Source organism: Rhinoderma darwinii, chromosome 11 (genome assembly GCF_050947455.1).
Source record: "Rhinoderma darwinii isolate aRhiDar2 chromosome 11, aRhiDar2.hap1, whole genome shotgun sequence".
In the NCBI taxonomy this organism is placed as follows: Eukaryota; Metazoa; Chordata; class Amphibia; order Anura; family Rhinodermatidae; genus Rhinoderma; species Rhinoderma darwinii.
This window is the reverse complement of record NC_134697.1, coordinates 87,642,647-87,658,179: the sequence shown is the minus strand read 5'-3', so window position 1 is coordinate 87,658,179 and position 15,533 is coordinate 87,642,647. Positions and strand designations below refer to the sequence as shown.

The 15,533-nt window shown below is 47.6% G+C and overlaps 1 protein-coding gene across 1 annotated transcript in view; it reads right to left on the bottom strand.

Moving 5' to 3' along the window:
* Positions 1 to 15,533, bottom strand: part of LOC142662999 (uncharacterized) — a 46,973-nt gene that overhangs the window by 27,056 nt on the left and 4,384 nt on the right. Inside the window, exons 2-5 of the mRNA XM_075841293.1 lie at positions 8,719 to 8,842; positions 8,487 to 8,636; positions 8,161 to 8,404; positions 4,319 to 5,781 (exon numbers count right to left, since the gene is read on the bottom strand). Coding sequence (XP_075697408.1) covers positions 4,319 to 5,781; positions 8,161 to 8,404; positions 8,487 to 8,636; positions 8,719 to 8,796 — 1,935 coding nt within the window. The 5' untranslated portion in view covers positions 8,797 to 8,842. The remainder of the gene's footprint in view (positions 1 to 4,318; positions 5,782 to 8,160; positions 8,405 to 8,486; positions 8,637 to 8,718; positions 8,843 to 15,533) is intronic.

The following is a 15,533-nucleotide window of genomic DNA, read 5'->3' as shown; positions in this document are numbered from 1 at the left end:
GAACGGGGTCAGGGTGGTGGTGTGAACGGGGTCAGGGTGGTGGTGTGAACGGGGTCAGGGTGGTGGTGTGAACGGGGTCAGGGTGGTGGTGTGAACGGGATCAGGGTGGTGGTGTGAACGGGATCAGGGTGGTGGTGTGAACGGGATCAGGGTGGTGGTGTGAACGGGATCAGGGTGGTGGTGTGAACGGGATCAGGGTGGTGGTGTGAACGGGATCAGGGTGGTGGTGTGAACGGGATCAGGGTGGTGGTGTGAACGGGATCAGGGTGGTGGTGTGAACGGGATCAGGGTGGTGGTGTGAACGGGATCAGGGTGGTGGTGTGAACGGGATCAGGGTGGTGGTGTGAACGGGATCAGGGTGGTGGTGTGAACGGGATCAGGGTGGTGGTGTGAACGTGATCAGGGTGGTGGTGTGAACGTGATCAGGGTGGTGGTGTGAACGTGATCAGGGTGGTGGTGTGAACGTGATCAGGGTGGTGGTGTGAACGTGATCAGGGTGGTGGTGTGAACGTGAACAGGGTGGTGGTGTGAACGTGATCAGGGTGGTGGTGTGAACGTGATCAGGGTGGTGGTGTGAACGTGATCAGGGTGGTGGTGTGAACGTGATCAGGGTGGTGGTGTGAACGTGATCAGGGTGGTGGTGTGAACGTGATCAGGGTGGTGGTGTGAACGTGATCAGGGTGGTGGTGTGAACGTGATCAGGGTGGTGGTGTGAACGTGATCAGGGTGGTGGTGTGAACGTGATCAGGGTGGTGGTGTGAACGTGATCAGGGTGGTGGTGTGAACGTGATCAGGGTGGTGGTGTGAACGTGATCAGGGTGGTGGTGTGAACGTGATCAGGGTGGTGGTGTGAACGTGATCAGGGTGGTGGTGTGAACGTGATCAGGGTGGTGGTGTGAACGTGATCAGGGTGGTGGTGTGAACGTGATCAGGGTGGTGGTGTGAACGTGATCAGGGTGGTGGTGTGAACGTGATCAGGGTGGTGGTGTGAACGGGATCAGGGTGGTGGTGTGAACGGGATCAGGGTGGTGGTGTGAACGGGATCAGGGTGGTGGTGTGAACGGGATCAGGGTGGTGGTGTGAACGGGATCAGGGTGGTGGTGTGAACGGGATCAGGGTGGTGGTGTGAACGGGATCAGGGTGGTGGTGTGAACGGGATCAGGGTGGTGGTGTGAACGGGATCAGGGTGGTGGTGTGAACGGGATCAGGGTGGTGGTGTGAACGGGATCAGGGTGGTGGTGTGAACGGGGTCAGGGTGGTGGTGTGAACGGGGTCAGGGTGGTGGTGTGAACGGGGTCAGGGTGGTGGTGTGAACGGGGTCAGGGTGGTGGTGTGAACGGGGTCAGGGTGGTGGTGTGAACGGGGTCAGGGTGGTGGTGTGAACGGGGTCAGGGTGGTGGTGTGAACGGGGTCAGGGTGGTGGTGTGAACGGGGTCAGGGTGGTGGTGTGAACGGGGTCAGGGTGGTGGTGTGAACGGGGTCAGGGTGGTGGTGTGAACGGGGTCAGGGTGGTGGTGTGAACGGGGTCAGGGTGGTGGTGTGAACGGGGTCAGGGTGGTGGTGTGAACGGGGTCAGGGTGGTGGTGTGAACGGGGTCAGGGTGGTGGTGTGAACGGGGTCAGGGTGGTGGTGTGAACGGGGTCAGGGTGGTGGTGTGAACGGGGTCAGGGTGGTGGTGTGAACGGGGTCAGGGTGGTGGTGTGAACGGGGTCAGGGTGGTGGTGTGAACGGGGTCAGGGTGGTGGTGTGAACGGGGTCAGGGTGGTGGTGTGAACGGGGTCAGGGTGGTGGTGTGAACGGGGTCAGGGTGGTGGTGTGAACGGGGTCAGGGTGGTGGTGTGAACGGGGTCAGGGTGGTGGTGTGAACGGGGTCAGGGTGGTGGTGTGAACGGGGTCAGGGTGGTGGTGTGAACGGGGTCAGGGTGGTGGTGTGAACGGGGTCAGGGTGGTGGTGTGAACGGGGTCAGGGTGGTGGTGTGAACGGGGTCAGGGTGGTGGTGTGAACGGGGTCAGGGTGGTGGTGTGAACGGGGTCAGGGTGGTGGTGTGAACGGGGTCAGGGTGGTGGTGTGAACGGGGTCAGGGTGGTGGTGTGAACGGGGTCAGGGTGGTGGTGTGAACGGGGTCAGGGTGGTGGTGTGAACGGGGTCAGGGTGGTGGTGTGAACGGGGTCAGGGTGGTGGTGTGAACGGGGTCAGGGTGGTGGTGTGAACGGGGTCAGGGTGGTGGTGTGAACGGGGTCAGGGTGGTGGTGTGAACGGGGTCAGGGTGGTGGTGTGAACGGGGTCAGGGTGGTGGTGTGAACGGGGTCAGGGTGGTGGTGTGAACGGGGTCAGGGTGGTGGTGTGAACGGGGTCAGGGTGGTGGTGTGAACGGGATCAGGGTGGTGGTGTGAACGGGATCAGGGTGGTGGTGTGAACGGGATCAGGGTGGTGGTGTGAACGGGATCAGGGTGGTGGTGTGAACGGGATCAGGGTGGTGGTGTGAACGTGATCAGGGTGGTGGTGTGAACGTGATCAGGGTGGTGGTGTGAACGTGATCAGGGTGGTGGTGTGAACGTGATCAGGGTGGTGGTGTGAACGTGATCAGGGTGGTGGTGTGAACGTGATCAGGGTGGTGGTGTGAACGTGATCAGGGTGGTGGTGTGAACGTGATCAGGGTGGTGGTGTGAACGTGATCAGGGTGGTGGTGTGAACGTGATCAGGGTGGTGGTGTGAACGTGATCAGGGTGGTGGTGTGAACGTGATCAGGGTGGTGGTGTGAACGTGATCAGGGTGGTGGTGTGAACGTGATCAATGTGGTGGTGTGAACGTGATCAGGGTGGTGGTGTGAACGTGATCAGGGTGGTGGTGTGAACGTGATCAGGGTGGTGGTGTGAACGTGAACAGGGTGGTGGTGTGAACGTGAACAGGGTGGTGGTGTGAACGTGATCAGGGTGGTGGTGTGAACGTGATCAGGGTGGTGGTGTGAACGTGATCAGGGTGGTGGTGTGAACGTGATCAGGGTGGTGGTGTGAACGTGATCAGGGTGGTGGTGTGAACGTGATCAGGGTGGTGGTGTGAACGTGATCAGGGTGGTGGTGTGAACGTGATCAGGGTGGTGGTGTGAACGTGATCAGGGTGGTGGTGTGAACGTGATCAGGGTGGTGGTGTGAACGTGATCAGGGTGGTGGTGTGAACGTGATCAGGGTGGTGGTGTGAACGTGATCAGGGTGGTGGTGTGAACGTGATCAGGGTGGTGGTGTGAACGTGATCAGGGTGGTGGTGTGAACGTGATCAGGGTGGTGGTGTGAACGTGATCAGGGTGGTGGTGTGAACGTGATCAGGGTGGTGGTGTGAACGTGATCAGGGTGGTGGTGTGAACGTGATCAGGGTGGTGGTGTGAACGTGATCAGGGTGGTGGTGTGAACGTGATCAGGGTGGTGGTGTGAACGTGATCAGGGTGGTGGTGTGAACGTGATCAGGGTGGTGGTGTGAACGTGATCAGGGTGGTGGTGTGAACGTGATCAGGGTGGTGGTGTGAACGTGATCAGGGTGGTGGTGTGAACGTGATCAGGGTCGTAGTGTGAACGTGGTCAGGGTCGTAGTGTAAACGTGGTCAGGGTCGTAGTGTGAACATGACATAAAATGAGCCCTGCATCTCCTTTAGTTTAGGGTAGCTACACAACTATAAGAACTTGAAGAATTAATTCATCAGGTTATTTAGAAGGAAACGTGAACTGGATAAAAAAAAAATAAAAATGTCCAAAATCATTTTTCCTACATTAATGCCGAAAAAATATAATTACACAGTAATTTTTTTGTACCCCACAAACTACGTAGAAAAAAAATACAAATTCTGCCGCATAAAACAAGGCCTCATATAGCCACGTCAATAAAAAATTAAATTGTGTTGTAGCTGAAATGCAAAACCAAATATTTAGCTGGTCATTACGGCATTTTCATGCTTGGTTATTAAGGCGTTAAAGGGGCTAAGAATGAATAATGCTTATACCCGTGGACTTCTCTTTTTTTTTCTTCTGATCTCTCCTGCCAGCTCACGAAGAGTTAAATGTAGAGAAACGACCCCTGTTCTTGTGATCAGTGGGAGGTCCCACAAGTGGAATGGTTACTTATTCATTGGTGCAAAAATATTCAATTTTGTGCAAATAATTTAATAAGCAGATTTAAAAAAATTATCCATAAAGTAAACCAAATATATATATTTTTTTTTAATTAAATGCTTTCTAAAGTTTATAGAGAAATATATTTGGAAAAACTATATCTGTAAAAAAAAACATAGAACCATGGAGAACCTGAGAAGGACTGAATTATCTATCTTTGGTGACTTTCTAGATGCCTTGCAAGATGTCCTCTTTCCGTAAAACACTTCCCACAGTCCGAGCAGGAGTATGGCTTCTCTCCTATATGACGTCGCTGATGCAGAACAAGAGATTTTTCATTGGCAAAAGATTTACCGCAGTCCCAACAATAATGTGATTTTTCTCCATCATAAATGGTCTGATGTCCATAAAGTTGTGATCCAGTAAATGATTCCTTTGAGTGACTTTCCTGGTGACTTAAAAATTGTGTGTTATTTGCAAAAATTTCCCCACATTGACTACAAGGAAAAAGTTTTTTCCTTGCCTGGCTTTTGTTATGTCTAGCAAGGTCGGATTTGCTGTTCCTTTCCATGTGGATCTTCTGATGTTTGGTAAGAACGGAATTACAAGTAAAACTCTTTCCACATTCCATACAAGAAAACGGTTTCACTCCCGTGTGGATTCTCCGGTGGACAACAAGATAGGCGTTAGTGGTAAAATACTTGCCACAATCCGGACAGCAATGTCTTTTTTCCCCCGTGTGAGTCCTCAGATGTTTTATGAGAACCGAATTACAGATAAAACTCTTTCCACATTCCGAGCAATGGTAGGGCCTCTCTCCGGTATGGGTTCTCCGATGGATCACAAGATCTGAGGTTGTAATGAAACGTTTCCCACATTCGGAGCATGAATGTGGTTTCTCCCCCGTGTGAATCCTCTTATGCCTAACCAAATGGGAACTCCTCATAAACCGCTTACCACATTCAGAACAAGAGTATGGCTTCTCTCCTGTGTGACTTCTTTGATGGCTTATGAGGTGGGAATTACGATTGAAACTTTTGCCACATTCTGAACAGAAGAAAAGTTTCTCTGCGGGCTTATGTTTACGATAGTATGTGATATACTCGCCTGTAGAGGCTATGTGATGTAGGATATCGACGTTAGAAGAGATCGAGCTGATATTTTGATCACACGAAGCCGGTTTCTCCTCCATATCAGGTGATGGATCGGTTTGTGGGTGATCGGATGGTGTATAAATGTCAGCGTTTGTCTCCGCGATATTATTTTCATCACATGAGACTGGTTCCTCCTTAATTTGTGTAAGAATAGAGGGTGAATTCATGATGGCAGGATGATCGTTGCTTAATACGGATTCTTCCTGAATATGAGTTAATTGATCTGGTTGTGTATGATCTGCGGGGGTAATAACGTCAGTGTCTGTGAGACTCCGTCCGTCAGGTAACGTTGGTTCCGTACTAACATGAGTAGTCGAATATCGTGGATGGTCTGTGGTTCTTTTAACGTTGGTATTAATGACTTCTTCACATGAAGGCGGAGTCTCCAGATGGTTGATCGTGTTTGGTTCCCATGACGAATGGTTTGCAGTCTGGATATTAATAGAACGACTGTGATCATTCATAGATTCCATTGAAGAAATAAGGCGGGAAGATCTTCTAGATGTATTTGTGGCCTGAGGGACATCTGAAGGACACGTCAATAAGTAGTCATTTAAATACACCAGCCCCAGAATTGAATCATGTGTATACTGCATAAAAGTCTACTCATATAAAAAAATGTTAAAATAACATACACAAACAAGCCTTAAGGCCCTTACACTGGCCAATTATCGGGCAGACAAGACTTCATAGAACACTCATTGCCGATAACCGTCCAGTGTAAATAGGACAGCGATCAGCCGATGATCGTGCAAACGCTCGATCATCGGCTGATCGTATCGTTTCAAAAAACTGAAATATAATCGTTGTCGGCAGCAGATCTCCCTGTGTAAACAAAGACGCGCTGTCGACATGATAGTAATGTATGGGGACGAGCGATCGGAGTAACGAGCGCTTGTCCCCATACATAGCTCCGTGTGACAGGAGCAAACGAGCACCGATCAATGAGCTGTCTCGTTGATCAACGCTCTTTGCAACGGCCAAAATTGGCCAGTGTAATAGGGCCTTTACAATTGGAAAGGGTGATATTTCAATTGTGGTCATAGATCTACTGTGGTGGGAAGGGGTAATGAAGAGGACTAGTGGAACAGTAGTAAAGGAGTGTAGGACATGCTGGTAACAAGGAGAGAGGAGTTGACCATAGACGTAGTAATCTCAGGCATCTTCGAGATCACATATCTAATCAATCTATTGCTTGTACCCATGCATGGTTTCACACAGTCTTTGAATAGAAACCGGAGTAGAATACTCAAATTCTTGTGTGCATTAGGGTCTAAGGGTTCTATTCAACGGCTCGAATGGGGCCAATTGACGAATCAGCTTGTTGATCGTCGCTCGCTTACACCTTTCACAAGGAGCTATGCTTGGTTATGTATTGGGAGGAGCGATCATTACTACGATTGCTCATCCCCATACATTTCCATTATGACGGCAGCAAGTCTCCCTGTTTACTCAGGGAGATGTGCTGCTGACTAGTGAGCATTTTATTGCCCACATAAACGAGAAGATCAGCCGATAAACGAGCGTTTGCCCGACCATTGGCCCTTGTATTAAGGCCTCTATACTGATCTCAAGAACAAGGTGGTCCAGATTCTGACCCTGTCCATGGTGTCACTGTATGTATGCATGGTGCCTGTCCTTTGAAGCTTTCCATTAGCTCCCTTCATTGGTCTACACGTCATGACTTGCATTCATTGAAGACAAAGATCATCTACCTAGTTAAAGAGGCTCTGTCACCACATTATAAGTGGCCTATATTGTACATGATGTGTTTTTTATTTCGAAAAACGATCATTTTTGATGGAGTTACGACCTAATTTAGCTTTATGCTAATGAGTTTCTTAATGTCCAACTGGGCGTGTTTTACTTTTTGAGCCAGTGGGCAAAAGGAGGAGTGTATGACGCTGACCAATCAGTGACCAATCAGCGTCATACACTTCTCTCCATTCATTTACACAGCACATAGTGATTTACTAGATCACTATGTGCAGCCACATACACACACATTAACGTTACTGAAGTGTCCTGAGAGTGAATAGAGATCACTACCAGCCAGGACAGGATGTCTATTCAGAACCCTGACACTTCGCTAACGTTTCTGTGTGATTTACAGCAAGTCAAGCGTAATCTCGCGAGATTACGCTGTAAACTGTAATTTAAAACGAGATTACGCTTGCCTTGCTGTCAATCTCACACAAACGTTAGCAAAGTGTCAGGATTCTGAATAGTCATCACGTCCTGGCTGGTAGTGATCTCTATTCACTGTCAGGACACTTTAGTAACGTTAGTGTGTGTGTATGTGGCTGCACATAGTGATCTAGTAAGATCACTATGTGCTGTGTAAATGAATGGAGAGAAGTGTATGACGCTGATTGGTCAGCGTCATACACTTTTCTCCACAACACCCACTTGGTCATATAGTAAAAACACGCCCAGTTGTTCATTAAGAAACTCATTAGCATAAAGCTAAAATAGGTCATAACTTTGTCAAAAATGATCGTTTTTCTAAATAAAAAACACTGCAGTAATCTACATTACAGCGCCGATCACATTATGTACAATATAGGGCTCTTATAATGTGGTGACAGAGACTCTTTATTACTAGGACCACTATTATCTACATTACAGCGCCGATCACATCATGTACAATATAGGGCACTTATAATGTGGTGACAGACTCTTTAAACCCAATTATCAGTAAGTGTGTCCTAGGTTAACACATTAGGGAAGGTTGGGAAGTAATAGGAAGATGATAGAAAAGTCTCATCATCTAGTTCTAATGGCAAACTATGAATTTACAGCTCACAAAGGTTCTGAGTCAATTTATCTGTCACTCATATCTGTAATATTCACAATGTACATGTAAAGATATGTTCATACATACAGTAATCTAATCTCCTCTTACCCGGTGATGTGAGGGGCCGGTGGTCCTCCATCATGACGTCCTTGTACGGATCCCTCTTACCCGGTGATGTGAGGGGCCGGTGGTCCTCCATCATGACGTCCTTGTACAGATTCCTCTTACCCGGTGATGTGAGGGGCTGGTGGTCCTCCACCATGACATCCTTGTACAGATCCTTGTGTTCTTCTATATACTCCCACTCCTCCATGGAGAAATAGACGTTGACATCCTGACACCTTATAGGAACCTGACACACAATGAGACAGTCATCATCCCAACACCTTCATAGCGTCACTATATAATGTCCCACCATTCCCGGTAGTCCTCACCTCTCCAGTCAGCTGATGAATGATCTTGTTGGTGAGGTCTAGGATCTTCTGCTCATTGTTTTGCTTATGTGTCCTGCTTTGTTTATATGACACTTGGGTATGGATGTTGGTTGTTACAGGCTTTCTGGTATTCTTTGAAGGCACATAAATCTAAGAGTCAAGAGGATAAGCCATAAAAGTTTGAGGGCCCCTCCGGCTGAGATAGTAGTCAAACGACTCAAGAATGACTCACCTCTCCAGTCACCAGATAGATGATCTCCAAGGTGAGGTTTAATATACTCTTAGACATGTACATCCTGTCCTTTTCCATGTTTCGGTAATTGCAAGATCTTTAGGTTTCTAACCTGTAGGCCCAACTAGAAGAAACCGGGAACCATAAAATACTTCATAGGACAGGACAAAATAGAAAAAAATACAATGACAATGTTGGATGATGACCCAGAAGGGAGTAAAATAAAGATAAAGAGAACTATACAACATATCTATGTTTCAATCTTTTTGAATAGAATACATCGTTACATATTACATACATACATAGTTACATACATACATAGTTACATACATACATAGTTACATACATACATAGTTACATACATACATACATACATAGTTACATACATAGTTTCATAGTTTGTACATATGCATATTCTAGATGAGGCCTCACTAATGCTTTGTAAAGTGGTACGTGAAACCCATATTGACATACCATTCACAAAGAGAACTGGAAGATCCGTAGTGTCAACATATCTCCAGTGTGAAGCACTTCAGTATAACGGGGTTGTATCAACGTAAGAGACAAAAAGAACAGTAGGAGGTTTCAATAACCATCTAGGTGAAACTTTACGAAGAGACGGGGAAAAGGGGGGGGGGGAAGAAAAATAAAAAAAATGGGGGAGAGGGAGAAGCAGAGCAAGAAGAATCATTTCTGATGTCTCCTCCATCCAAACTCAGAGAGAGCACAAGTAGTATGATCGTCCACCAAATAATCAAGGTGAAGCAAAGATTGCGCTTATGTCGGCAAAGTAAATTATCCAGGGGGAGCAAATCTTCTCAAATAACTTAACCCTATCCTAAATAATACTTGAGAGTTTCGCATTGACCATGATCCATGACAATTTCAGTTTCACACAATCTGGGCTAATCGATGGAGTCCTCCATGCCCCCGACATTGTGATTCTGACTGCCAGAAACATAAATATAATTAATTTTTGAGTATGCTTCGGCTATCGGGAACTGGTTTATTCAGTAATGCTTTTTAGGGGAGGGGGGGGGGGGATTTACTAAGGGAGATGTGAAATAGTAGAAGCATATTCAAAAACGGCGTACTCTGGGACAAGTCCACCAGATGTGAAGTAGAGGACCCTCACTTCCACAAACCCGGAAACATTGGCAGGACCCAGAGAAGATCCGTGCCAGTCTCTGAGGGGTTGAATACCATCTCAGGCCTCATGCACACGAACATATTTTTTTCCTCCCGTAAATACTGGCGTAAATACGGGTACTTTGTCACATGTGTTCGACCCGTATTTACGGACCCGTTTTCTATGTAAAATTGCATTGCACTAATCGGCAGCCCCTTTTCTCTATCAGTGCTGGATAGAGAGAAGGGGCAGCCCTTTCGGGCATATTTTCCGCAGCGATTTTAAGTAAAAGAAGTTCATACATACCCCGGCCGTTGTCTTGGTGACGCGTCCCTCTTTTGACATCCAGTCCGACCTCCCTGGATGACGCGGCAGTCCATGTGACCACTGCAGCCTGTGATTGGCTGCACCAGTCACATGGGATGAAACGTCATCCCGGGAGGCCGGACTGGAGGAAGAAGCAGGGAGTTCTGGGTAAGTTAACTTTTAATACTATTAATTCCGGCGGTAGTCACTGTCCCGGGTGCTGAAAGAGTTACTGCTGATCAATTAACTCTTTCAGAACCCTGGACAGTGACTATCCCCTGACGTCGCCTAGCAACACTCCCGTAATTACATGTGCACACACGTAGCCACCCGTAGTTACAGGAGCCCCATAGACTTTTATGGGCCTGCACGGGCCGTTATTACGGCCTGAAATAGGACATATTCTATATTTTTCAACGGCTCGGGCACCTTCCCGTAAGCAAACGAGAAGGTATCCGTGGCCAATAGAAGTCTATGGGCCCGTAATTACAGGCGTTTTTACGTTCGTGTGCATGAGGCCTCATTGAGGAGTTTATAACTGAACTCTTTCAAAACTCTAAAAAACTGTGATTGTAATATAAACTATACTAAGAGGGGGAGCGTATGAAAGACGTAGAGTATGTGCGGTAGAAATGTCATTTTTATGGCGTATATTCCACCCAACCATGATATCTGATATGACTTCCATGGGTGGAGATCCATCACCAGCTTTTTCACTAACGGTGGATAGTTGACTCTATAAGCTCATAGTCCATAGATGGTGAAATACGGATCCTCAGATATGGAAGTAGTGGAACATCTAAAATCAAAATTAAGCATAAAACGGTAGGGCTGGGCAATTGGTCGAAAAATAATTGAAGTTGAAATTCAGCCCAATTAATTGTTGTCATCTTGCCAATTTTGGATTTATCAATTATTTTCTCCCGGTTTAAACTGTATCTGCATCTTCAGGACGCAGATACAGTTGAAGCCAATGGTAGAGCAGGAGACCATAAGGTCCCTGCTCTACCATTCACTATGTATCGCTGGACGCGAGGCAGTGACGTCATCGCGCCTGTCTGCGCCGAGCTCCACTGAATGGAGTAGCGGAGGGATCTCCTCCACTCGTCATTGGAATGGGGCTAGGTGAGTATGTATATTATTATTTTTATCAGGCACTATTGGGGGCAGCTGTAGGGGGCATTATACAGCGTGGGAGCAGCTATGGGGGACTTTTACTGTGTGGAAGTCAGTTAAGGGGTATTATACTATGTAGAGGCAGTTATGGGGCAATAAACTATGGGGAGGGCAGTTATGGGGGGCATTATACTGTGGGGAGGGCAGTTATGGGGGCATTGTACTGTGTGTTGGCAGCTATGAGGCATTATAATGTGTTGGGGCAGCTATAGGGGCATTATACTGTGCGGGGGCAGCTATAGGTGCATTATACTGTTTGTAGGGCAACTATTGGGGCATTATACTGTGTGGAGGCAGTTATATTGGCATTATACTGTGTGGAGGCAGTTATATGGGCATTATACTGTGTGGAGGCAGTTATATGGGCATTATACTGTGTGGAGGCAGTTATATGGGCATTATACTGTGTGGAGGCAGTTATATGGGCACTATACTGTGTGGAGGGCAGTTATGGGGGCATTATACTGTGTGGAGGCAGTTATAGGGACATTATACTGTGTGGAGGCAGTTATAGGGGCATTATACTGTGTGGAGGCAGTTATAGGGGCATTATACTGTGTGGAGGACAGTTATGGGGGCATTATACTGTGTGCAGGCAGTTATAGGGGCATTATACTGTGTGGAGGACAGTTATGGGGGCATTATACTGTGTGGAGGCAGTTATAGGGGCATTATACTGTGTGGAGGCAGTTATAGGGGCATTATACTGTGTGGAGGCAGTTATTGGGGCATTATACTGTGTGGAGGCAGTTATAGGGGCATTGTACTGTGTGGAGGCAGTTATAGGGGCATTGTACTGTGTGCAGGCAGTTATATGGGCATTATACTGTGTGGAGGCAGTTATGGGGCATTATACTGTGTGGAGGCCGTTATGGGGAATTATACTGTGTGGAGGCCGTTATGGGGCATTATACTGTGTGGAGGCCGTTATGGGGCATTATACTGTGTGGAGGCCGTTATGGGGCATTATACTGTGTGGAGGCCGTTATGGGGCATTATACTGTGTGGAGGCAGTTATGGGGCATTATACTGTGTGGAGGCAGTTATGGGGGCATTATACTGTGTGGAGGTCAGTTATGGGGGCATTATACCGTGTGGAGGCAGTTATGGGGGCATTATACCGTCTGGAGGCAGTTATGGGGGCATTATACTGTGTGGAGGGCAGTTATAGGGGCATTATACTGTGTGGAGGCAGTTATGGGGGCATTATACTGTGTGGAGGGCAGTTGTGGGGGCATTATACTGTGTGGAGGGCAGTTATGGGGGCATTATACTGTGTGGAGGGCAGTTATAGGGGCATTATACTGTGTGGAGGCAGTTATATTTGCATTATACCGTGTGGAGGCAGTTATATGGGCATTATACCGTGTGGAGGCAGTTATAGGGACATTATACCGTGTGGGGGCAGTTATAGGGACATTATACTGTGTGGGGGCAGTTATAGGGGCATTATACTGTGTGGAGGCAGTTATAGGGGCATTATACTGTGTGGAGGACAGTTTGACTCTATAAGCTCATAGTCCATAGATGGTGAAATACGGATCCTCAGATATGGAAGTAGTGGAACATCTAAAATCAAAATTAAGCATAAAACGGTAGGGCTGGGCAATTGTTCGAAAAATAATTGAAGTTGAAATTCAGCCCAATTAATTGTTGTCATCTTGCCAATTTTGGATTTATCAATTATTTTCTCCCGGTTTAAACTGTATCTGCATCTTCAGGACGCAGATACAGTTGAAGCCAATGGTAGAGCAGGAGACCATAAGGTCCCTGCTCTACCATTCACTATGTATCGCTGGACGCGAGGCAGTGACGTCATCGCGCCTGTCTGTGCCGAGCTCCACTGAATGGAGTAGCGGAGGGATCTCCTCCACTCGTCATTGGAATGGGGCTAGGTGAGTATGTATATTATTATTTTTATCAGGCACTATTGGGGGCAGCTGTAGGGGGCATTATACAGCGTGGGAGCAGCTATGGGGGACTTTTACTGTGTGGAAGTCAGTTAAGGGGTATTATACTATGTAGAGGCAGTTATGGGGCAATAAACTATGGGGAGGGCAGTTATGGGGGGCATTATACTGTGGGGAGGGCAGTTATGGGGGCATTGTACTGTGTGTTGGCAGCTATGAGGCATTATAATGTGTTGGGGCAGCTATAGGGGCATTATACTGTGCGGGGGCAGCTATAGGTGCATTATACTGTTTGTAGGGCAACTATTGGGGCATTATACTGTGTGGAGGCAGTTATATTGGCATTATACTGTGTGGAGGCAGTTATATGGGCATTATACTGTGTGGAGGCAGTTATATGGGCATTATACTGTGTGGAGGCAGTTATATGGGCATTATACTGTGTGGAGGCAGTTATATGGGCACTATACTGTGTGGAGGTAGTTATAGGGGCATTATACTTTGTGGAGGCAGTTATAGGGGCATTATACTGTGTGCAGGTAGTTATAGGAGCATTATTCTGTGTGGAGGCAGTAATATTGGCATTATACTGTCTGGAGGCAGTTATAGGGCCATTATACTGTGTGGAGGGCAGTTATGGGGGCATTATACTGTCTGGAGGAAGTTATAGGGGCATTATGCTGTGTGGAGGCAGTTATAGGGGCATTATACTGCGTGGAGGCATTTATATTGACATTATACGGTGTGGAGGCAGTTATAGGGGCATTATACTGTGTGGAGGGCAGTTATGGGGGCATTATACTGTGTGGAGGCAGTTATGGGGCATTATACTGTGTGGAGGCAGTTATGGGGCATTATACTGTGTGGAGGCAGTTATGGAGGCATTATACTGTGTGGAGGGCAGTTATAGGGGCATTATACCGTGTGGAGGGAAGTTATGGGGGCATTATACCGTGTGGAGGCAGTTATGGGGGCATTATACCGTCTGGAGGCAGTTATGGGGGCATTATACTGTGTGGAGGGCAGTTATAGGGGCATTATACTGTGTGGAGGCAGTTATAAAGGCATTATACTGTGTGGAGGCAGTTATGGGGCATTATACTGTGTGGGGGCAGCTATAGGGGCATTATACTGTGTGGAGGCAGTTATAGGGGCATTATACTGTGTGGAGGCAGTTATGGGGCATTATACTGTGTGGAGGCAGTTATGGGGCATTATACTGTGTGGAGGCAGTTATGGGGGCATTATACTGTGTGGAGGGCAGTTATAGGGGCATTATACTGTGTGGGGGCAGTTATGGGGTCATTATACTGTGTGGAGGCAGTTATAGGGGCATTATACTGTGTGGAGGCAGTTATAGGGGCATTATACTGTGTGGAGGGCAGTTATGGGGGCATTATACTGTGTGGAGGGCAGTTATGGGGGCATTATACTGTGTGGAGGCAGTTATGGGGCATTATACTGTGTGGAGGCAGTTATGGAGGCATTATACTGTGTGGAGGGCAGTTATGGGGGCATTATACCGTGTGGAGGGAAGTTATGGGGGCATTATACCGTGTGGAGGCAGTTATGGGGGCATTATACCGTCTGGAGGCAGTTATGGGGGCATTATACCGTGTGGAGGGCAGTTATAGGGGCATTATACTGTGTGGAGGCAGTTATAAAGGCATTATACTGTGTGGAGGCAGTTATGGGGCATTATACTGTGTGGGGGCAGCTATAGGGGCATTATACTGTGTGGAGGCAGTTATAGGGGCATTATACTGTGTGGAGGCAGTTATGGGGCATTATACTGTGTGGAGGCAGTTATGGGGCATTATACTGTGTGGAGGCAGTTATGGGGGCATTATACTGTGTGGAGGGCAGTTATAGGGGCATTATACTGTGTGGGGGCAGTTATGGGGTCATTATACTGTGTGGAGGCAGTTATAGGGGCATTATACTGTGTGGAGGCAGTTATAGGGGCATTATACTGTGTGGAGGGCAGTTATGGGGGCATTATACTGTGTGGAGGGCAGTTATGGGGGCATTATACTGTGTGTTGGCAGCTATAGGGGCATTATACTGTGTGTAGGCAGTTACAGGGGCATTATACTGTGTGGAGGCAGTTATAGGGGCATTATACTGTGTGGAGGCAGTTATAGGGGCATTATACTGTCTGGAGGCAGTTATAGGGGCATTATACGGTCTGGAGGCAGTTACAGGGGCATTATGCTGTGTGGAGGTAGTTATAGGGGCATTATACTTTGTGGAGGCAGTTATAGGGGCATTATACTGTCTGCAGGTAGTTATAG